General features: G+C 42.4%; 1 protein-coding gene and 1 long non-coding RNA gene across 4 annotated transcripts in view; one reads left to right on the forward strand and one right to left on the reverse strand.

The window, feature by feature from the left end:
- Positions 1 to 4,113: 4,113 nt before the first annotated feature.
- ZNF786 (zinc finger protein 786) lies at positions 4,114 to 18,308 on the reverse strand. 2 transcript variants are annotated; one of them, XM_014739342.3, is made up of 4 exons: positions 18,134 to 18,308; positions 11,742 to 11,868; positions 7,987 to 8,139; positions 4,114 to 6,642 (listed from the first exon to the last, which is right to left on the reverse strand). In XM_014739342.3, exons 1-4 carry the CDS (start codon positions 18,149 to 18,151, stop codon positions 4,796 to 4,798), a joined length of 2,145 nt encoding a protein of 714 aa, XP_014594828.2. In that variant the 5' UTR covers positions 18,152 to 18,308; the 3' UTR covers positions 4,114 to 4,795. The 2 variants fall into 2 exon arrangements, with proteins under 2 accessions (XP_014594828.2, XP_023495675.1); XM_023639907.2 differs by lacking the exon at positions 7,987 to 8,139 and having other exon boundaries at positions 18,134 to 18,285.
- Positions 18,309 to 18,320: 12 nt separating this feature from the next.
- The window catches only part of LOC106783111 (uncharacterized), a 41,204-nt gene continuing 36,501 nt past the window's right edge, over positions 18,321 to 23,023 (forward strand). For both annotated transcript variants that reach the window (XR_001380650.3, XR_011438024.1), the window contains exon 1: positions 18,321 to 18,608. This is a non-coding gene — a long non-coding RNA (uncharacterized lncRNA). The remainder of the gene's footprint in view (positions 18,609 to 23,023) is intronic.

Raw genomic sequence — 23,023 nt, forward strand, 5'->3', positions numbered from 1 at the left:
TTCGTCACACTGCTTGCGCGAGACGCGGCCGCCATGGCCCCGGGGGCCCGCGCGGCATGCCGGGACGGCCGCTTCGGACCGGCTCCCACAGCGCCGCCCGCCGGCCGGAGGAGCGCAGAGCCCCCGCCGCCCCGCCGCCCCTCCGCCCCGCGCGTCCGGCGCCGGCCCGGACCTGCCCGCCCTCTGGGCCTGGAGGACTGCAACAGTTCGAGGCTTGCCACCGCTCTGAGCCGTCCTCCCTGTAGCGTTACACCAGGCCGGGGCGAAAATGGATCGGCATATAAGTCAGGGAACTGGATCATGTGTAACGTTGCCTTTTTCTGCCTCAATGTTTGCTACTCCAAGCTGCCCCTCCTGAAAATGAAATTGTGCGTGTCGTTGCACACCACGCTCACTACTCTATCGCCCTCTCCGCCGTGCACCTACTCAGCATTTCGGGAAACATTTGGGCTACCGTGGGCTCAGAGCAGCTCCTCCAGCGAGGAACTTGGGGGCCCGGGGCGGGCGTGACAGAGGCGGCTGACTGGGGAGGGTAGTTAGTATCGTGTGTTGCGTAGACTCCGCTGGTGCTGTCTCCAGGCTGACAGGGTCTGAAGATATCTCTGGTGATAAACTACTGCCCTTCCTGGGAGAGAGGCACCGGTGGGAACCAATGCCTGGTTTCAGAGGCACACCTTTGAGATTGCACGTCTCTGCTGTTAGGCAAACGGGGGAGGGCAAGGAGCTCTTCTTGCGTCTGCTCCCTCTCAGTTGGCTTCCGCTCAAAATAGTCATCATGTCAAAGTGGCACATGTTGAGGCGGCAGCTTCTGCTCCCTTCAACGGTCAGCACCCCTCTGCCACAGATGACCCAGCTAGCACGCGCTAACAGGAGCGTTGATAAGTTAAAGGAGTAGTGTGGACACTCTCACTTACTTGAAAACAAAGTAGAAATATCCTAGCTCTCCGTGCTCTTAACATCTCTCCCCAGAGCCCATACTGGTTACAGTAAAGGGATTTTGTGCTAAAGGTGGGAAGTGGGGAAAGAGAAACTTAAACCGTATACTATCCAGCTGATAGAAAACTTAGGCGCAACCTAAAATTTAGAGTTTCCTGAGAAATGCTAAGGAAACATGGAGCAACAGAAAGGACTCATTCAAGGAGCACTTCATATGACCTGTCACCAACTTCGGAAGTTAGGCATATCCTAGTTTCTCTTAGAAGTCTTCTACTGTGACATTCATAAATTCAGCCAAATAAATTTCCATGTATATTTTTTGCTTATACCTCTAAGGTAATGAATTCTATAAAAAGTACTTTCTTATTTGTCCTTAATATTCTCACTAAAGTTTCTAACTATCCTCCTTCTGTCATAAATTTTGGAGATTTGCTGTGCAAATTCTGTTCAAGCTTTCCACACCAGTCATACATTTCTAGATTTCTTTCATATGCTCAGCAAGACTCGCTGAGTTTGCTCTGTGCAAGATATCCTACTAAATGTTACTGGGGATAAGTTACTCTCCAGGGATAAACTTCACAAGGATTCAGGTGACTCTTTCATATTTTCACTTTTCTCCTCAAACTTCCCCTATACTGTCTTAACTAATGACCTTGCTTCATCTATTATCAAGAAAAGAGAAGCCATCATATGTGAACTCCCCCTTCTCCTACAACCAAACCATCCTTTCTAGTAGGAACCCTTTCCTCCTCTCCTCCAGTTACAGTGGGAAATGTCCCCTCATCAAAGGCCAATTCCTCCACTGACTGTTATCTTTCCTCTCTATTACATCATCAATTTCCTCCTTTTTCAGAATCCTTCCCCATTAGCATGCAAACATGCTCTAGTATCAATGACACCTTTTCCAGCTACTAACAATTTCTCTGCAACCCTTTAAACTAAACTTCTTGAGTTTTCTATATAGCCTGTCTCAAATTCCTTATTCACATGCCTGCCCCAATCAACCAAGGTCTGCCTTTCTGTCCTAACAGCTCCCAATCAAAGTGTTCTTGCCTAGGTCCACATTCACCTCAATACTGCCAGATCTACCGGCCATTTCTCGGTTCTCATTGCACTTAACTTCTTAGCAGCACTCATCTCTGTTGACCTGCTTCTTGGAACACTCTCCTTCCTTGGCTAACGAGATACCATAGTCTCATGGGATCCCTTCCACTTCACTGTTCTCTTCTTGGTCTCCTTTGCTTTTTCTCCAAGTCTGTCAACCCTCGAGTTATTGGGATTACTTAAGACTTGGTTCCCCATTCTCGTCTTCCTTGATCTCTGGGTGATCTCAATGCCAATGAATTTAAATACTTAATGCTGATGACCAAGTTAATCAATCTAGTCCAGACCTGTCCTTTGCACTCCAGACTCACTAATCTGTTAAAGATATCCAGTTGCATCTTTGGCTTTGCCTTTGAATAAAGCTGTAGGTTTTGAGCAAGAAAGTGACATGATATGACTTTTACTTTTAAAGGATCACTCTGGCTACTGTCTGAACAGACTGGGCAGGCAAGGGTGGAGACAAGATCAGTGAGAAGGCTTTTGAGATAATCAGGCAGGAGGTGATGGTGCCTTGAACCAGGAGGTCTTGGGAGGAAGTGGTGAGAAGACATAAGATGCTAGGTGCAATTGTCAGGATATGTTGATGGATTAGGTGAGATTTTTGAAAGAGATAAGCCAAGGTAGCATCAAGATTTGTGACCCAAGAAACTAGAAGATGGAGTTTCCATTTACTGAGATGGGGAAGACTACAGAAGGAACAGGTTAAGGGCAGAAAATTGGGAGTCTGGTTTTGGGAATGTTGGCTTTGAGAAGTCTGTTAGACATCCAAGTGGACACGGTGAGACGCTATCCTTTCATTCCCTCAATACACCAAACAGGCATGGTTTATCCTGATGGAAATTGTTCCCTTTCCCTCAACAACTTATTTTGTTTAAGTTTGGTGAGCCCATCCTTGTCTGTACGTTTTACCAGGTGATGCTCATCAGGATATAATCACTCTGGGCTCCCTGGGGCTATTCTCATGGAGTAGGGTCGCATTTTAAAACCCCTCTGGTTTCCATGACAGCGATTGGTTTGTTCCCATTTCATTTTAAAACTTCTGTTGTGTTCACAGGGTAGCCAACCTCACAAAGCATGTAGATGGACTCAACACAAAGATGGGCCAGTGGCCCTGCTACAGATGAGTACCTGTGGGGTGGGGACCTGAAGGAGATGTGACAATGAACCAAGCAGAGGTTTTGAGGAAGACTGAAGGCTAGGGCCTCCCTTAAAAATCAAAGGGATCAAAAGGACCAAAACTCTATAGAAAAATGGACAAAAGGCTAATATTTACACAATTCATTTTCTTCCACTTACTTTCTTATTTTCTACCTGTTTGGTCTTGGTTCTATTTTCTGGGAGGTTTCCTTCCCACTTCCTCTTGGGAGTCATGGATTCTAGGTGTGGGGGGAGCAGAATTGTTTAACTTTATTCAAACTAATTCTCATGTAATTTTTTCTTTTCAGAATATCTTTGGAGCTAGTGTTCCAGAGAAACTCACCTGTGAAATATTGTTTGACAGTAATGTCTATTATAGTTTACTGACGGTATCTTCTGTCATCCCTCAGATTGCAGGTGAGTCATTCTTTTACACGAAACATGAACTCTCTGAAAGCCAGGAATTCTTTTTATGGAGTACAGCCCTGCCCTGAAGTGTAAGCGTTCTGTGCTCATACCACCTTCACCTGATGTAACAAATGGGGACTTCTACTTGTGTTACATTTAACATGTGCTTGACAACTCTCTTCTCTGAACCGTTGTTGCCTGTAACACTCCCTGAGAAAGCTGCATAGCTTTGTTATTTTGTCTTAACTCAGATTTTAGTCATCTGCTTCCAGAGTCACTCTTGGGAACCCCATTCACTCTCTCAGCTTCAAACAGCATCTCTGTTCTGGAACTCCCAAATCTATACCTCCTGTTCCAATCTTCTATCTAAATTCTAGTCCCATACGTTTTAGCACCTTCAGTTTTATGTTTCTTCAACTCAGATTAGCCAAATTTTGCTCAAATTATCAGCTTTTCCTTGGGGGGAACTACGCATAATCACTATGGAGCCTGCTGTGAAACTTCAGCATTCACATAAACAAACTACAATTCAGACAACTCGTTTTATTGCTATCAGTTTCAAAAGAAATGAATCAAAACCAGTATCACATCAGGCCTGCAACAAAATTTACTGGATTTAAACCCACAGTTTAGAATCACACTATGAAAAAAAGGAAAGTAGAGGCGCCACCCCGTGGCCAAGTGGTTAAGTTCGCATGCTCTGCTTTGGTGGCCCAGGGTTTCACCAGCTCGAATCCTGGGCACGGACCTATCACCGCTCACCAGGCCACGCTGAAGCGGAGTCCCATGTGCCACAACTAGAAGGACCCACAACTAAAATATACAACTATGTACTGGGGGGCTTTGGGGAGAAAAAGGAAAAATAAAATCTTAAAAGAAAAAAAAAAGGAAAGTAGAATTGATATTTAACAGCCACTCCATCCTTTTAGCTTTGGGAACAGTACTGGAGGGATTTCCCGCTGTCTGAATCTAAGCTGGGATATCCGAGCTAGCTTAGCATCTAGAGGAAAAAGACCACGTAAGACGGTAGGAAGAACAAATATATCTTTTTATCAATGGATAGGAAATATAACTGGCGATGTTTTAAATGAGAAAGTCCTTTGTGGTTCCTCATATTCCTAACCTGTATAACATTCTTGCTCAAAAAAGGGCCCCTGTTCCTAAAATCTGTCTCCAAGTGGGTTTGGCTACAGCTGTGGATTCCCAGGCCTCAACTCCAGTCGGCCTCGATCATTGCCAACAGCTGACTAAGCCTTTTCTTAACGTCAGGCTTGTCTGGAGCATTATCGGATTTTTTGTGCACTCTGCGGTGCTGGGCCAGTTTACACCTATAAAGGAAGCCCTTACCACAGTCTCCACAGGTAAAGGGCCTGTCAGGCCTGTGTATGAGCTGGTGCCTAAGCATATGTCCCTTTTCCCGGAAGTTTTTATCACACTCGGGGCAGCGGAAAGGTCTCTCCCCTGTGTGCAGGCCTTGGTGGCTGAGCAGCTGTGCCTTCAAGCGGAAACTCTTGTCGCATTTGGGACACTGAAAAGGCTTCTCCCCCGTGTGTATCCTGATGTGTTCGACGAGCTTATACTGCTTAGTAAAGCCTTTGCCACACTTACAGGAGAAGGGCATCTCCCCGCTGTGCAGCAGCTGGTGCGCCTTCATGTCGGCCTTCACGGAATAGCTCTTGTCACACTCCGGGCACTGGAAGGGCCTCTTTCCCGTGTGCAGGCGCTGGTGACTGAGCAGCTGCTCCTTCAAGCGGAAACTCCTGTCGCAGTTGGAGCACTGGAAGGGCTTCTCCCCGCTGTGCAGGCGGAAGTGCTCGGCGAGCCTGCACTGCCTGGTGAAGCCCTTGCCACACTCCCCACATGAGAACGGCCTCTCCTGGCTGTGGGTGTGCTGGTGGACCTTCAGCATGCCCTTCAGGCGGAAGCTCCTGTTACACTCGGGGCACTGGAAGGGCCTCTCCCCACTGTGCACTCGCAGGTGGTCACGGAGCTTGCAGTGGTGGGTGAAGCCTCTGCCACACTGGCTGCAGGAGAAGGGCCTCTCCCCACGGTGCATACGCAGGTGCACCTGCAGCAGGCTGCTCACCTGGAAGCTCTTGTCACACTGCAGGCACTGGAAAGGCTTTTCTCCTGTGTGCACCCTGATATGGCTGGCGAGCTTGGACCTGGTAGGGAAGTGCTGGCCACACTCCGTGCAACAGTGTGGTCTCTCCCCGGCCGGGCCGTGCTGGAGAGCATCTCCATCCCCCTTCAGGAGGCAGTGCTCCCCACACGCCGCCGGGCGCAGGTCTGGCTTCTCTCCTGAGTGCACACTGGTGAGCTTGGACTCCTTGTCACCTACTCTACGGGAGACAGGCCCCTCTCCTCTGGGCTGGCCCTGGTGAGCTGGCATGCTGTTCTTCAGGAGAAAGCTCTTGTCACACGTGGGACACTGGGGAGCCGTCTCCCCCTTGTGCAGGAAGTGGTCACTGAGAAGGGTCCGCTTGTGACAGAAGCACACTTTACATTCAGGGCCCTGAGGGGCGCTCTTCCCTGCATGTGTGGCCAGATGTCTAAGGAAATACCGCTTCAGGCGGAAGCTCCTCCCACATTCCTGACATCGGAAGCGCCTCCGTCCCCGTCCCCGAGGGCTGCTCCGCTGAGGCTGTGGATCAGCTTGTCCGTTAAATTTCTTCCAGGCCCTATGTGGCTGGTCCTTCGAGTGGCTCGTCTGGTGCTTCTCCAAGTGGTTCTTCTTCCAAAAGCTTTTCCCACAGACAGGGCAATGGTGCTGGGGGGCCTCCCAGGAGGGAACTTCCTGGGAGCCAGGGAGACCCAGAGTTTTGGGACTCTGGATTCTTCCTCTTTGGGTCGGTTCCCTGACGCTGTGAACCACTGGAATTAGAGCGCGTGTGTCATGTCTGTGTGGGTTCATGAGGGTGATGCCTTGGTCAGGCCTGAAGGAAATATCTTCACTTTTTCCTAATAATGGTTCAGAGGAACAGTGGCTCTGAAGAGGATCCACCTGGAAATGGCATTGAGTTTCTCCTGAATTCACAGCTTGCTGGCTTCCTGAAACTGAAAACAAAAATTCAGTGAGCATTCCTGTCTATGGCATGGCTAAAGGCTTAGGTTGCCAGTAAAGTGATCCGTAACGGTGATCTGCGGTGGCCTAGGAACCCAGCTTACACTGAGCTACACAACCAGGGACATTTCAGTGTGGTTCTATCTTGTGATCAGGAGTTTGGAGAGAGTCTGCTGAAACTAAACTGAACAGACATATCTTGGAATAATATTGAAAAGAGGAAAATATACATCACAAATGTGGGGCCGACGCTCTGGAATCCGATTGTCTGGGTTCGAATCCCACCTCTCCACTGTGCAACCTCTGTCAAGGCAACTTCTCTTGGCTTCAGTTCCTTCTGGACAAACAGGGAGACAGCAGTGCCTAAGACTGCTGTGAGAATCACATGAGTTGACGTGTGTGGAGTGCTGAGCGTGGGCCTAGCACAGTGCATGCACTCTGTGAATATTCTCCACGATGATGGCTTCAGGACCCTCAGACTTAGCTCATTTGGACATGCAGAACTTCCTGATCAAGAGGTGATGAGCACAGTGGTCCTGACAGACCCTGATGGATACCCTGGTTCTGCGCAGTCGTGAGCTGTCCCTAAGACCAGGCAGCGGGCTCGCGCTCTGTTCCTCCCTCTGCACCCCTAGGCCCACCAACCTTTTAAAGAGGTCTCCTCGAAGAATTAATAACAGATGCTAAAAAGTGAAATAATTTGTGGAAAAACTCCTTTTATCTCCAGAAAGAAGCAGCTAAAAACTAAACAAGCTATTGGCAAGATTTCTTGGAATGATGCTCCCATTCGACTTTCTCATTCCATATTTTTATGTTGACGTTTAAGAATCCATAAATCTCAGACTCTGCCATCATGACCACAAACAAAAGAGAGCTAAGTGTTAGGCATTCAAATAGAGATGAGTCTCCAGAGGGGAAGGAAGCGATTTTGGTGACAAGGATTTGGATAAGAAGGCTCCGATTTCCCCCTGCCTACTACTAAGAATAACTCACATTTGCTGAGCTCTTCCTGTGGGCCAGGGATCATTTTAACACTTTACATATGTTAACCTGTTGAATCCTATAATGTAGGTACCTTCATTATCTTCGTTTTATAGTTCGGGAAATTGAAATACTGAGAGATTGAATAACTTGCCCATGGTCAGCTAGAAGAGGCAAGATCCAGACTCAGGCTCCAGAACCTACACTCCTGACCACGAGGCTCTGCTGCCTTTCTCTATAATATACCAGACGTCAAGCCTCACCCCAGCCAAACAGGAAGACAAGATCAGAGAACTGGAATGAAGAAACCTAAATGTGATGTCTTAAGGACAGGACCCTGATTTCTTAATACTTACCCCAGAAGGGCTGTCTCTCAATAACTGGATCAAAATGCAAATCAGCAGAAAAGCAAATTATGTTTCCTGATTTCTGTGATTCTCCCCAATTCCTGAAGAGCTCTCTCCCCTGTTCAATCCAGGATATTAGTTCTGGTTTGGGAATTCCATCATCTGCACAGAGAAGCCAGACAGGGCAGTTGGTTTCCTTGAGCACTAAATTTAAAGCACACTGAGTTGTTTTTAAATTTCTCAAAGTTTACTCCTGGGACAATGTATGAGAAGAGATATCAAAAAACAGATTATATAAAACCTATCAAAAAATAGGTTTATACAGAGAGGAGCAAAACTGCCCACACATCATAGCAGTGCTTCCTAACGTGTCTAGGCCTGTAGGATCAGTTGTGCTGTTTTAATTCTGTCTTCATCCCCTATATCTAACAATGCTGTATTCTGTCATGAGCTTCATAAAACTCACTAGTTGTGCACTTTGAGAATGGTGGGGCAACCTTGAGACGACCCTAGGAAGACAGGGTGCACAAAAATAAGAACTGAAACGACTGTCCTAGGAAATTTCAAAGAAGGTGGCTCCAGCTAAAATATTCTCCAAAGGACTTCTGGTGACAGTGCTAATCCCAACCTAAAACCCGGCTGAGTTCTGCTAGAACAGACGGGGCTGCAATGAATGAAAGACACTAGTGCAAACAGTAACAAGATTCTCTAAGACGTGACCCCGTTCCCCTGTTAGAAATGTTTACTTTGTGTATTTCCAAGCAAAACTTTCTTTCAATGATACATATATTTAACTGAACCCAAAGTATGCATCAGTGACTGCTAAAGGGAGATTAGTGGATGGTCTAGATTGGAGAAAGGAGATAAGCTGGGCAATGCCTTGGGGCTTAAATGTCAGAGTGGTGCATAACATGTGCACTGATCACACTGTTCCAGATTCCTTCTTGGCCCTCTGAAGTCTGACTTCAACCCCCAAAGAACTGTAAAGCTGCTCTTGTGAAAAAAAGGAATCACCATATTTTATTTAAATCCATACATCTACTCTTAATCTTCATCTGAGTTGAACTCCTAGCATCTTTTAAAATAGAAGTATTTTTACACAAAGTTAAGAAAACAATCCCATTTACAATTACATCAAAAAGAATAAAATAGGAATACATTTAATAAAAGAAATTGCAAGACTTCTACAATAAAAACTATAAAATATTGTTGACAGAAAATATAAAAGTCTTAAATAAATGGAAAGATAGCCCATGCTCATGCATTAGAACACTTAATATTGTTAGGATGACAATATTCCCTAAATCCCATCTGCTTTTTTTGTGTGCAGAAACTGATGAACTGATCGTAAAAGCAATGGTAATCAAACAGTGTGGTATAGATCAATGAAATAGAATTGAGAATCCAGAAATAAACTCTTAATTGACGATCAACTGATTTTCCAAAAGGGCGCCAAGAAAAGAATAGTCTTTTCAACAAATGGTGTTGGGACAACTGGACACCCATATGCAAAAGAAGCTGGATCCCTACCTCACACCATATACAAAAATTAACTCAAAATGGATCAAAGACCTAAATGTAAGTGCTAAAATTATAAAACTCTTAGAAGAAAACATAGGAGTGAATTTTTGTGACTACAAATTAGGCAATGGTTTCCTAAATATGACACCAAAAGCTCAAGCAACAAAAGAAAAAATAAATCAGACTTCATCAAAATTAAAACCTTTTGTGCTTCAAAGGACCCCTTAAGAAAGGGAACAGACAACACACAGAATGGGAGAAAATATCTGCAAATCATATATCTGATTTTGTAAGGGTCCAGTACCCAGAATAAATCGAGAACTGTTATAGCTCAACAATAAAAAGACCAATAGCCCAATTTAAAAATGGGCAAAGTATCTGGAAAGACATTTCTCCAAAGAAGATATACAAATGAAAAGATGCTCAATGTGATTAGCCAATAAGGAAATGCAAATCAAAACCATAAGGATATACCACTCCACATCCATTCCATCTTGATGCTTGGAACATTCTTTTTGGGTGGCACAGGGTTAATGACATAGGATTATATTTCTTTCTCTATAGATTCAATTACTTTAATTGGTTCTTCAGTAACAATGAAAATAACGTAATGTCTTGGATTACACGTTTTAGAAACACTCTATAGATAGAGCCTGGAAAACTTAATTATGGTAATGGAACAGAATCTAGGTATTAGAAACCCTGCAATATAAAGGAATTGGTACGGCTGTAGGAGCTGGCAGGAGGTGGAGGGAAGTACAGCAGAACTCATTACCTCCTCTTTATATGCCGAAGGAGTCAAGAGACACACTACAAAGGTGATGGAACACGATCTACAAGTTGATTGTTTAAATTATAAAGGTAGCCAACAGAGGCCTGAAAATAACTATCAAAATTTTGGGAGGAGGGAAAAAAGGAGACAGAACGGGGATAGCATAAGTGAGCCACTGCCTCATTTTTGATAGTAATGAGTTAATTAATGCTAACTAAACTTAGTAGGTCAAGAAACAGAAGCGTAAGCATTATAGTTAGATTGGAGGAAATCACAGTAAGAACGAAAACAGAAATGGTTAAAAGTGGTCGTCTTTGGGGAATTAACTGAGTGAGGGGGGGAGAAGGAAAAAAGAGACTTTTTTTTTTAAAGATTTTATTTTATTTTTTTTTTCCTTTTTCTCCCCAAAGCCTCCCAGTACATAGTTGTATATTCCCTACTGTGGTCCTTCCAGTTGTGGCATGTGGAACACTGCCCCAGCGTGGCCCGATGAGCAGTGCCACATCCGCGCCCAGGACTCGAACCAAGGAACCAACGAAACAGTGGGCCGCCTGCAGCGGAGCGCGCAAACTTAACCACTCGGCCATGGGGCCAGCCCCGGAAAAAAGAGACTTTTATCACTCATTTTTTTTTTTTTTAAAGACTGGCACCTGAGCGAACAACTGTTGCCAATCTTTTTTTTTTTTTTTTCCTGCTTTTTCTCCCCAAATCCCCCCAGTATATAGTTGTATATATTTTAGTTGTGGCTCCTTCTAGTTGTGGCATGTGGGACGCCACCTCAAAGTGGCCTGACAAGTGGTGCCATGTCCGCGCCCAGCATCTGAACCAGCAAAACCCTGGGCCGCCGCAGTGGAGCGCATAAACTTAACCACTCGGCCATGGGGCTGCCCCTATCACTCATTTGATGCTTCTCTGAATGGACTGGTTTTTTAAGACCATACATGGTAAGAAAAAGAACTGTAAAGACTAGGTAAGCAAAAAGACTGAAGAGAACACCTACTACCATAACCACACAGAGACAGCTGCTTTAAAGGCCTCCGTGTGTGGCCTTGCAAAATCTCACCCCAGGGAAAAAGAACGTCAGCTTTCTGAGGCATATGGACACCAATGGAAAAGGTGACAGGCAGGGACATCCCAGGTCAAAGACATACAGCGTAATTTATGGATAGGAGCTAGGCTTGTGCCTGTGTGGGAAATCGTGGCCACCTGAGAGTATGTAGTGACCAAAAGGCCTGACATCACCTCGACCACCTTATATTACAAGCTGTCTCAAATATTCTCCTGTAACAGTGCCCACCCTTGAGTAATAATTAGCAATGCTTACAGAAGTATTAACAAAAGAATATGGGGTACGAATGCCTTTCTGTGTTAAGGTCTGAGAAATCTGGCCACCTGACAAACAGGAGCAAGTGACTGAGACCTCGTCTAGCACCCAGTTCCATGATGTACCCACAATGCGAATACTTCTTACCTAGAGAAACAAAAATGTCGTAAGTGGTTCTCATCACATGCTTGTAAAGCTCCTTCTGCCACGCCTCTAGCTTCTGCCATTCTTGCTCCGAGAAATAAATGGCAACATCCTCAAAAGTCAGAGGTAACTGCAATTACAGACATAACATATATTTACAGTCAAGATTGCTTCAAAATGACTCCAGCTCCTTCTCATCAATTTAAAAGATTCTTGCAGCGGACACGGTTCTCGTCTGTTCAGCAGCTTCTTCCTTGGGAACTGCTCCTTCCTCCACTCCAATCACGTGGTTCTGTGATTACCCACTACAACCCTTCCCACGTTTCTTTACTTGTTCAAACTATATATGCATGTGCACTTGTACAGTATGGAACCTTTTCTTTCTTTCTTTCTTAAACAAAAAGGGAACAAATCACTATGTAGATTCATTCACTTAGTATGTCATGGACATCTTTCCAGGTCAATATAATATAGGCAAAATCTTTTTTTGTTAAGTTGCATCATATTCCATGGTAGATATACCTCACTGACGGGACATACATTGTTTCTATTTCCTTTATAAATTACAAACAATGCTCTGAAATGCTTCCTTCTATATTAGCAGTTTTACTTCTGCAGGATAAAGTCTAAAAAGAACTACTAACTCAAAGGGTGTAAACCTCGCCAGTTTAGCAGATACCACCAGATTGCCTCCAGAAAGAATCCAGCACTTTAACCTTTCCTAAGATGACACTTCTTATTTCTTTACACCTTTGCCAGCACAGTATGTTTTTAAACTTTGTTTGGGTAAAAAAATGATATTTCATTGTTTTAATTTGCATTAATTTGTGAGGCTTAGCATCCTTTTCATACTCTTTTTGGGAGGAGGTGTTCCCACATATCTTTCTGCATGCCTGTTCACATCCTTTCCTCAGTGTTCTAGTGGGCTCTCATAATTTGAATGAACTTTCTTATATTAGGGTTTATAATCCTTTAACTGACCAGCAAACGTTTTCTCCCAGTTTATCAATTGTATTTTGACTTTAACTTCTGCCAAAAAGAGCATTTTGACCTTTTTATTTAATCTATCAGTCTTTTCCATGTTTCCACCTTTTCCTTTCATTTTAAGTGTTCTCCAAATCAAAAAGTTACACAAATATTCCAAATTTTTTTTTACCTTTAGATTTGCAATTTAATTCTGCAGATGAGACTGGCATCTTTACTTACATACATATGGACAGCCAATGACACACACTACTAAATAGACCATTGTTTCTCCTTAGAATGAAATGCCAACCTTCAACCTTTGCATATATTAGATTTTCATATATATCTGAATCTGTACATTATCTGCTACACTATAACAGATAATTCTGCTACATTATCTACCTGTACCTGATTACCGTACCTATACTGTAATACTGGAGGGCAAGTCTTCCTCCGTCCCCCCATTCTTTTCCAAGCTAATGTTGTGAATCCTTGGATATTTATCCTTCCTTATAAACTCCAAAATCATTTTGTGCAATAAAAAAAAAACTGCATTGGGATCTAGTTTGAATTGCATTAAATTTATATATGTATTTAGGAAAGAAGGACCTCATCTAGGAGCATGTTCTACCACTCCATTTATTTGGTCTTGCTTGCTATCCTTTAGTAAACAATGATTTTCTTCATAAATGTTCTGAATCTTTTTTATTAACTTTATTTCTGGTATTCTGTGGTTTTTCTAACAATTGTAAATGGGACCACCCCTGCCACTTCATTAGTACTGCTATGTGAAAAAGAAGTTATTGATTTTTTTAAACTTATTTTGTATCCAAGTAAAATACCATATTTGCTTATCAATTATAATAGTATTAAGATTTTGGTGGGATACAATCATATTTTTCAAATAAAGATAATTTCCCCATCTTTTCTCAAAGTACACTGCTTTTTTCTTGCATTGTTATACTTATCAGAACCTCTTTTGTGGCTTCAGGGTTTAGTATCTTGATTTGGAAGACTTTTCCTATTCTAAGATTATAAAAAATATTCTGAATTCTTCGTAACATTTTTATAGCTTTGTTTATTAGAATGAGACCTTTTTCCATTTTAACTTATTTCTGTGTATCATAAGAAAGGACATAATTCTTTTTCCAAATAGATATTCAACTGGCACAAAACTTATTGAAGTCTGTTTTTTACCATTGATTTGGGATTGTTTTCTCATAAACTAGTTTTCCATTTATACTCGGGTATATTTTTGTTCCACTGGTGAATTTGCCTATTCTTGTTCCAATACTGCATTGTTTAATTCTTATACTTTTATCAAATGTTTTGTTATTTAAGAGAGCATGGCCATTCACTACCCACCTCCCTGATTTTTTACAGGAAATTGTCTTGACTTTTTTTTTTTTTTTTGTAAGTTTTTTTTTTTTTTTTTAAAGATTTTATTTTTCCTTTTTCTCCCCAAAGCTCCCCAGTACATAGTTGTATATTCTTCGCTGTGGGTCCTTCTAGTTGTGGCATGTGGGACGCTGCCTCAGCGTGGTTTGATGAGCAGTGCCATGTCCGCGCCCAGGATTCGAACCAACGAAACACTGGGCCGCCTGCAGCGGAACGCGCGAACCCAACCACTCGGCCACGGGGCCAGCCCCTGTCTTGACTTTTCTTGTCTATTTTTTCTTCTATAATAGGAAAAATATTTTGTCGAATTTATACAAATTCTTTTGGGATTCTGATAGGAATATACTGAATATATGAATTTTGGGAGAACTGGATTTCTAAAATATGGGATCTTCTCACCCAGAAAAATCTCTTTCATTTATCTAGATATTTTTATGGCGTTAGTAAAAATTTATAGTTTTCTTCATGTAGATCTCATATAATTCTCGATAGGTTCATTCCTATGGATTTTAGAGGTTCAGTTGCTACTATGTTTGAGGGACTTTTTTCCCCATTAAATTTTCTAGTTATGAAAGCCGTGGGAAACTGATTTTTATGTTTATCCTGTAAATGAATTCCCTTGTTGGCTAACACTTTCAGTTGGTTACCGTGGAGTTTCTATGTAAACAATGAAATCTGCAAATAACACAACTATTTAAGTCTCCCATTTCTTATCTTATTGCACTGGCTGGAATGATGTTGAGTAACAGTGATGGAGAATGCATCTGTCTTATTCTTTAAATGAAATGCTCCCAGTGGTTTACCTTTACAAGTAATATTTGTTGGTTTCTATTATTAATCAAGATGCCTCCTATCCAGAGGATACTAATTTATCAAGAATTGGTTTTGAATTTCACTGCTGTTAAAAAATTTATGTTAGAAAAAAATAACACATGCAAATGTGTTTAAATTGTTTAACATTTTTGTTTATTATCGTGGTTGACTTGGATAAATTGAACACTTTGAGGTTCATAACTAGAAATAAATTCATAACTAAAAATAAGTTAGTTTAAAACACTCTAATTACATTAAGTATACATTCTACCTTTATGGAAATATTTTCTTTAAATCAGTTTTAACTCCAATTATTTCCTATGGGTAAAAGGACAGCTTGTTTCAACTTTAATTTATATTCATCTTTTTGTTGTACTCAATATGAAACTTAGAGTTAAGGGCTTTTTTCCTTTTTTTTTCCTTGAGGAAGACTGGCCCTGAGCTAACATCTGTGCCCATCTTCCTCTATTTTATATGTGGGATGCCTGCCACAGCATGGCTTGATCAGCAGTGCACATGTCCGCACCCAGGATCCAAAGTGGCAAACCCTGGGCCACCAAAAGGAGCATGTGAAATTAACTGCTGTGCGACTGGGCTGGCCTCTGGAGTCAAGTTTTTAAAACTCTGATTCCTTTATATTTAAATCAGAAATCCATTATTTTAAGTTTAAGCAGTCATTTCTGGTATAACATTTTTAAAACGTGAATTTGTTCCAATGTGATTGATATGTTAGGGAATAATATATCAAAAACTTTCACATTTGCCTATATGCAATTTTGTCCATGAGAAACACTAGTTCAGTTCTAAACCAGGGCAATTTTACCCCCTGGAGAACGTTTCCATCTTGACTGGGTGGGCGTTGCTACTGGCATCTAGTGGGTAGAGGCCAAGGATGCTGATAAAGATCCTGCAATGCACAAGACAGCCCCCCACAACACAAAATCATCCAGTATAAAATGTCAGTAGTGGCATGGGTGAGACGTTTCACTGGGTGAACGAAGAGAACTCAGCTGAGTAGGAATAAACAACATCCACAGGCACACCCTTCAAGCATCTTCCAGCTACCAAGATTACCCTGTGTTATGAGCCTTACTATCCACACCTGTGTTACTATGTTCCCTCTGATGCCAGATACGGTTCCTTCCACTACTTTGCAAGAACTCACAAGCTCTACTCCTTACATTCACTTCCATAAGCAAATTTCAGGTAGTGATTATTTCTTAATCATTTAACGTACATAAAACTGTGTTTTTACTAGGTTCCTATCTTTTTACATGTTACTGACAAACTTTATGCACGTTGTGTGCTTAACACCATTTTTCCCATAAGCTGTGGTTTTCACCGCATGATTTTGCATTGCACTACGATTTTTAGGAATGCACGATGTATTATAGCAGAACTGAATATTTTAATTTCTGTGTTAAATATCCTTATTCTCCTCTTCGCTCTGATTAATTCCTTACTTTTAAATGTTTTCTAAAAATGCTCAGAAAGCCTTCATTATTACTTTAATTTTCAGAAGTTTAAAAAAATCCAGAAAAATTACAGAGAACATTATAACAAGCATTCTAGTATTTACCACTGATTTAACAACATAATGTTTTTTCTTCAGATTACCTTGTTTTTTTTTTAAAGATTGGCACCTGAAGGGCGGACCCATGGCTAAGTGGTTAAGTTCCGGTGCTCCGCTTCCCCAGCCCGGGTTTCACTGGTTCCGATGCTAGGCACAGACATGGCACCGCTCAACAAGCCATGCTGTCTCACATGCCACAACGAGAAGGACCCACAACCAAAAATACACAACTATGTGCAGGGGGACTTTGGGGAGAAAAAGGAAAACTAAAATCTTAAAAAAAATAAGATTGGCGCCCAAGTTAACAACTCTTGCCAATCTTTTTTTTTCCCTGCTTTTTCTCCCCAAATTCCCCAGTACATAGCTGTATATTCTAGCTGCCGGTCCTCCTAGTTGTGGCATGTGGGACACCGCCTCAGGGTGGCCTGACTAGCGGCAGCACTTCCGGGCCCAGGATCTGAACCAGTGAAACCCTGGGCCGCAGAGGCAGAGCGCGCGAACTTAACCATTCCGCCATGGGGCCGGCCCCTGTTATTATTATTATTTTTTTTTGGTGAGGAATATTAGCCCTGAGCTAACACCTGTGCCCATCTTCCAGTATTTCACATGTGGGACACCGCCAGAGCAGGCTTGATAAGCAGTTCATAGGCCGGCGCCTGGGATCCAGACCAGAGAACCACGCGGCCTAAGGGGAGCACGTGGACTTAGCCACTCAGCCACCAGGCAGGCCCCGAGAACTATATTTTTGACCTTTATTTTTCCAAATGAAACTTATAAACTGTTTATCTAAATTCACAAAAATCTTACAGCCATTTTGATGAACCTGCAGTAAATTTACATATTAACCTGGAAGAAAAGTATCATCTTTACTGTATTTAGTCTTCCCATCTATGGGCATGGTCTATCTCCCATTTATTTATAATTTCTATATTCAGATGTTGCGTATCTTTTATATTTAATCCTAGGAATTATATTTTATGTTGAGATTGTTAATGATATTTTAAAATTAATGATCTCATGAATTCGTTCAGTAATCTGCAAAAATGCTCAATATGCAAGTTAACAAAATATAGAAAAACATAATAAAAATAATAGCCACTCCCTCTAAACCTCAATTTCAACAAAACACTAAAAAGCCAAATACTGTGTACTCTTAGGTTTTTATACCCTTTTCTATTCCTTCCAACGTTGTCTTCCTTCCTTCCTACACTCAACAAACTTTAACAGTTGGCGGCTCAATTCTAACATATAAGCCCCTGCCAAACATCATTTCAACCAATCAGAATCTTAAGTCGTCTAAAACACTAGTTCTGACTTCAGTAACAATGACGTAAAACTGGTTGCACTATAACACCATCGCCGGCCCCAGACACATTTGGATCCTTTCCTGAGTACGCCACCAGCCCAGGATCGGCCCACTGCTGGTCAGCGTGGTCCACACTAGGCTTTGCTCAGGGGTTTGGCCACGCACGAGCCCCAAGAGCGCGGCCACCGGTCCGTACGGGGCGCGGACCCTATACCAGAGCCTAAAGCGACTCCACACACGCCCCCGCCCCGCTAGGATCCCAGGAGGCGGCCCGCCAAGCCGGAACCGGAAGACCCTCGAGCCCCGATCCCGGCATCCGCGCGAGGAAACCCTTCTTACCCTAGCCGGCTCGGCCATGGCCCTGTGCAGTCCGGGAGGCCCCGACTCGGGCCCGGGCGATACCAACCGCCCCGGCTACCACGCGGCCTCCGGCCCCGCCCGCAGGCCCAGCCCGGGCGCGGTGCACGCTGGGTCTCGCCGCCCGCCTGGGCCCGGGTCCGCTCGGGCGGCCCCCACAGCGCCCCCTGCGGCCGGGAGGAGCGGGCGCCGCCCCCGGGAGCCGCCTGCGCTGTGGGGCGGGGAGGGCCCGAGCCCCCGCGGCCGGTGCGGGAGGATCCTCGCGCTCTCCTTTCTCCAAGGGAGGGAGACGGAGAGGGGAAACGGAGAGTCAGCTGGAAGTGGATGGACAGGAGACTCGCCCCTCACTGAGATGGAGACGGAGAGGGGGAGTGCGGGGTTTGGTTCCTCCCCAGCGCTGACCCCAGTCAACGACTAGCTTCATCTGTGAGGCGATCCCAGGAATCAAGCGAGGGAGGTGAGAAGATCAAGTGCCATTAACGAGCAGATCCCCCCTGTGGGCAACTGGGGGGATTCAGAACGTACAGGCCACTCCTCTGACAGTGCAGGACTGTCCCGCCAATGGCAGGCGACTGCGTGTTCATCCTCAGGAAGTCATGCAGAGACAGGCATCTCATTTGAGTCCCCATGGACTCAAATTAGGAACGCGACTCATAGTCTATAAAATCCAAAAAATGGTTTTATAACCTAAATATGAAATGGTTCTTAGATTTACTCTGCCTTTCATGCTTAGGCAGCTATTGTGGTTGAACTGCTTAGATGTATGTAATTGCTATCCCTACCTTAAAGGTTTTCTTGGGAAAAAACCCTATGTAAACAATATATACAACATATATTAACAATAGAGCAAATTTTAAAAGAAGTAAAAGTTGTCCATAATTCTGGTACTCTAATGTAAATGCTGTTTTTTCATATGAACTTCCAGTCTCTGTCCACAGACATGTACTTTTTATATGGTTCTGAGACATATCATTTTGTTTTTTCTTTTGTTTTTCACTTACCACATCAAAGTTTTCCATGTTTCTCATAATCTCATAATTATACACTTAAATGTTGTAATTCAAGGTACTGTATTAAGCAGCTAGAGCTGCCATAACAAAGTACCACAAACTGGGCAGGTTAAGTGACAAATTAATGGTGTCACAGTTCTAGAGGCCAGAAGCCTGAGATCAAGGTGTCAGCAGGCTTGGTTTCCTCTGAGGACTCTCCTTGGCTTGCAGATGGTCAGCTTCTTCCTGTGTCCTCCCATGGTCATCCCTTGGTCTGGGTGTTCTGTGTCCTAATCTCTTCTTATAAGGACACCAGTCATATTGGATTAGGGCCACTCATATGACCTCATTTTACCTTAGTTATCTCTGTAAAGGCCCCGTCTCCAAATACAGTCACATTCTGAGGTACTGGGGGTTAGGACTTCAACATATGTATTTTGGGAGAACACAGTTCAGCCCATAACAACAGGAGGGTGGTGTGAATATTTAAGGGCAATTAGAAAAAGATTGTGGCCATAAATAATGCTGCTTGAATATGTGGGGGATTGGAATTGGCTACCCCAAGATATGTCTCTTTGGCATGAGGACTATTTTGGGCTGGTTACTTTTAAAAACTGCAGACATGAGAGAAACTCTGAAAAGCAGAAGTTACCCTTTGTAAGAGATACTTACATTTGTAAAGGAAATCTCCATCTGCAAAGGTATCTCCTCTGTACGGGGAAGAAGGGGGGATGACTTTATCTCTAGAAACTCTTATCAATACAGGAGGCAAGGACTTAAATCTGCATAATAACCTTACTCTTGTTTACTGTGCTTTTCTGGTCATCTCCCATAACTGACTCTCCCCAACCACAACATCCTCCTTTGTCTTTAGCTGAAGATGGTACTTAAGGTGAGAGCTTCCACCATTTTGGCGACTTGCTCAGTTTGCCTGAGTGTCTCCCATGTATACATGTTAGAAAACTTTGTTTGATTTTCTCCTGTTATTCTGCCTCGTGTGAATTTGATCCATTGTCCGGTGAGAAGGACCTAGAGTGGGTAGACGAAATGTCTTCCTACCCTACGGTTAACTGATGGGGTTCAGGGCAGGCCGCCCCAAGATGGGCCACTCTGGTATGCGGATTATTTTGAGCTGAAGACAGTAAAGGCTCAGAAGACTCAGGAACAGCATCTGACATCCAGCACCCCCCCACCACCCCCCCCAACCAAACTCCTGAAAAGAATTTAACACAGAAGGCCTGTTCCAGGAAGGAGCTCTTACCATATGATAGCTATAGTATGATGTAAAATAGGCGTGACAAAAGGACACCAACAAACCCATTTTTTTGGCCCAGCAAAACCTGTTTAACAAACATTTGCATTCCACCTCTATGTAAATTGTCTTCTCCCCTGAAATCCCAAAACACTACCCCCAATGTCATCTTTGTCTGTAGCTGAAGCCATTTAAACAGGCAACCTCAGCCAGTTGGCTGAGTTACTCAGTTTCTTCTGGGTTTATTTGTTTGATTTTCTCCTGCTAACCTGCCTCTTTAAATATTTGACCAGCCATACGAACCTTAGGTAAAAGCGAGGAGTGGGGGTGAATTCTGCCACATCCCCAACACTTTAACACACATAGTCTTAAGATACGAAAAGTACAAAGTGCAAAGGACAGACCAATAAATTAAATTAGATTAAGATTTAAAACTTTTTTTTCCCATCAAATACACATTTTCCATCAAAAAACATGATAGAATAGCCAAAGGTAGGTCACAGATTGGGAAAATATATTTATAACAAGGAATTGCATCCAGAGAATATAAACGACTTGTAAAAAGCAAAGACTGCGTAAGACAAAAATGTGCAAATTATGAACAGTGAATTCACAGAAAGGGGGAAAAAATGAATAGGCGATAAATACAAAAATGTTCCATCTCATTGCTGGTCAGGGAAATGCAATATCTGCTTAGGAAGACATGCATACCTTATCCAGCAATTCTTACCTTGGAGCTATTTTTGCATTTTTGCATATTTACACAGACATTCAAGAATGTAGCAGCATTGTTTTAACAGTAAAAATAGGAAAGTAATTTAAATGTCTGCGGGTTTTTCCTCCATACATTGAAAACTAGCAGCAAAAACTAATGAATTATAGCTAAAAAGAGCATGAATGACTAGCATTAACATTCTGTTGAGTGAAAAAGCATGTTGCAGATTGTATACAGTATGGTACCATTTATAGAAACTTTAGAACATATAAAATAGCACTGCATATTATTTAGGACTAACACGTATGTAGGAAAAGTATGATGACATGTACGAGAATCAACACCCAATTGGCGCTAGTGGTTATCACTGGGAACTGGGGTAGGGGAGGCATGATTGAAACCAGGGCCAGATAGACAAGGGCTCCATCAGCATGGCTGATGCCTTGTTACTCAAGCTGAGCTGAGGGCACACCAGTGAACGTTCTTTCCACCTTTTGAATATTGAAAGATAAATTTAAATAAATTAATCAAGTCTCCACTCAGTATTTGCTGTCTCGTGGGGAGGGACACAGGCTTGTAAAAAAAATGTCAAAATAATATTCAGTAACTGCTATTACAGAGGAAAGTACAAAGTGCTATGGAAGCGTGAGAGAAGGGGTTAGCGAGCTCTGTCTAGAGGATGAGTTCAATGAAAAACTCCTTTGTCCTAGCTTTCTGAGTTGACTATGAAACTAATTTTTTCACTATATATTTTTAAATATATATGTGTATACGCATAGATATGATTTACCACTAAGTGTCATTCTAACGTCATCTCACAAATTTGATAAATAGAACTTTCAGTGTTGTTCAGCCCCAAAATTGCATTGTGATTTCCTCTTTAACCTATGAGTTCCTTAGGAGTATATTTTTAAAGTTTCCAAGCTTAGGAAGTTTTGTTTGTAGTTTAAAGTTTTATTTTCTTGTTTATTTCTAAGTTAACACATGATGGTAGGAGGAATTTGATCATGATGAAATGGATTAAAAATTTGTTGAGACTTCATTGTGACCTATCACGTAATTTTTTTAAGTGCTCTGTATGTGTTTAAAACCAGTGTTATTTCCTATACTGGGCTTTCTATTGGGTAAAACTTGCAAATTTTTTGCTGTTTATCTCAGAAGATTATTAATGCTTATTATTGTCTGCTTGATGCATACACTTATGAAAGAGGTATGTTGACTATCCAACTAAAACTATATTCATTTTGGTCATTTTAACTTTTGCTTTTCATATTAGAAGTACATATTTTTAAGTGTTTACATGTTCATGATTCTGAAATTTTCTTAGTGGATCATTTTTATGGATTTTGCCATAAATTCTTACTTGTTCTCATGTAAAGTTTGTCTCATTAGCCTTCATTTGATCAATCTCTTTCCGTCATTTTATTTTCATTCTTTATTGTTAGTAGCCGTCTCTTATAAACTGCATATAGTATGAATTTTTAAAATATCTGAAACTGTCTTTTGATAAGTGTACTTAATTCATTGTTTTACTTTGTTGTTTTTACCACCCTGGAAATGATTCTTTTTCTTCTTTTCCTGCCTTCAGTGGGACCGGAAGTTTTCTATATTCCTTCTTTTTTCTTCAGCTGTTTTAGAAACTGTTATATTAACACTATAGTATATATTATGTTATATTAACATTATACTAGTGATTGCTCTTGATTTTTTAACATCTTTATTGAGGTATAATTGACATACCATAAACTGTATACATTTAAAATTTATAATTTGATGTTTTGACATTTGTGTTGATGGGGTTCAGAGCAAGCCGCCCCAAGATGCGCTACTCTGGTATGTGGATTATTTCAAGCTGAAGACAATAAAAGCTCAGACTGAGGAAGAAGAACATTCGACCTTTCCCCCCAACTGCCTAA

Source organism: Equus caballus, chromosome 4 (assembly GCF_041296265.1).
Source record: "Equus caballus isolate H_3958 breed thoroughbred chromosome 4, TB-T2T, whole genome shotgun sequence".
Lineage (NCBI taxonomy): Eukaryota > Metazoa > Chordata > Mammalia > Perissodactyla > Equidae > Equus > Equus caballus.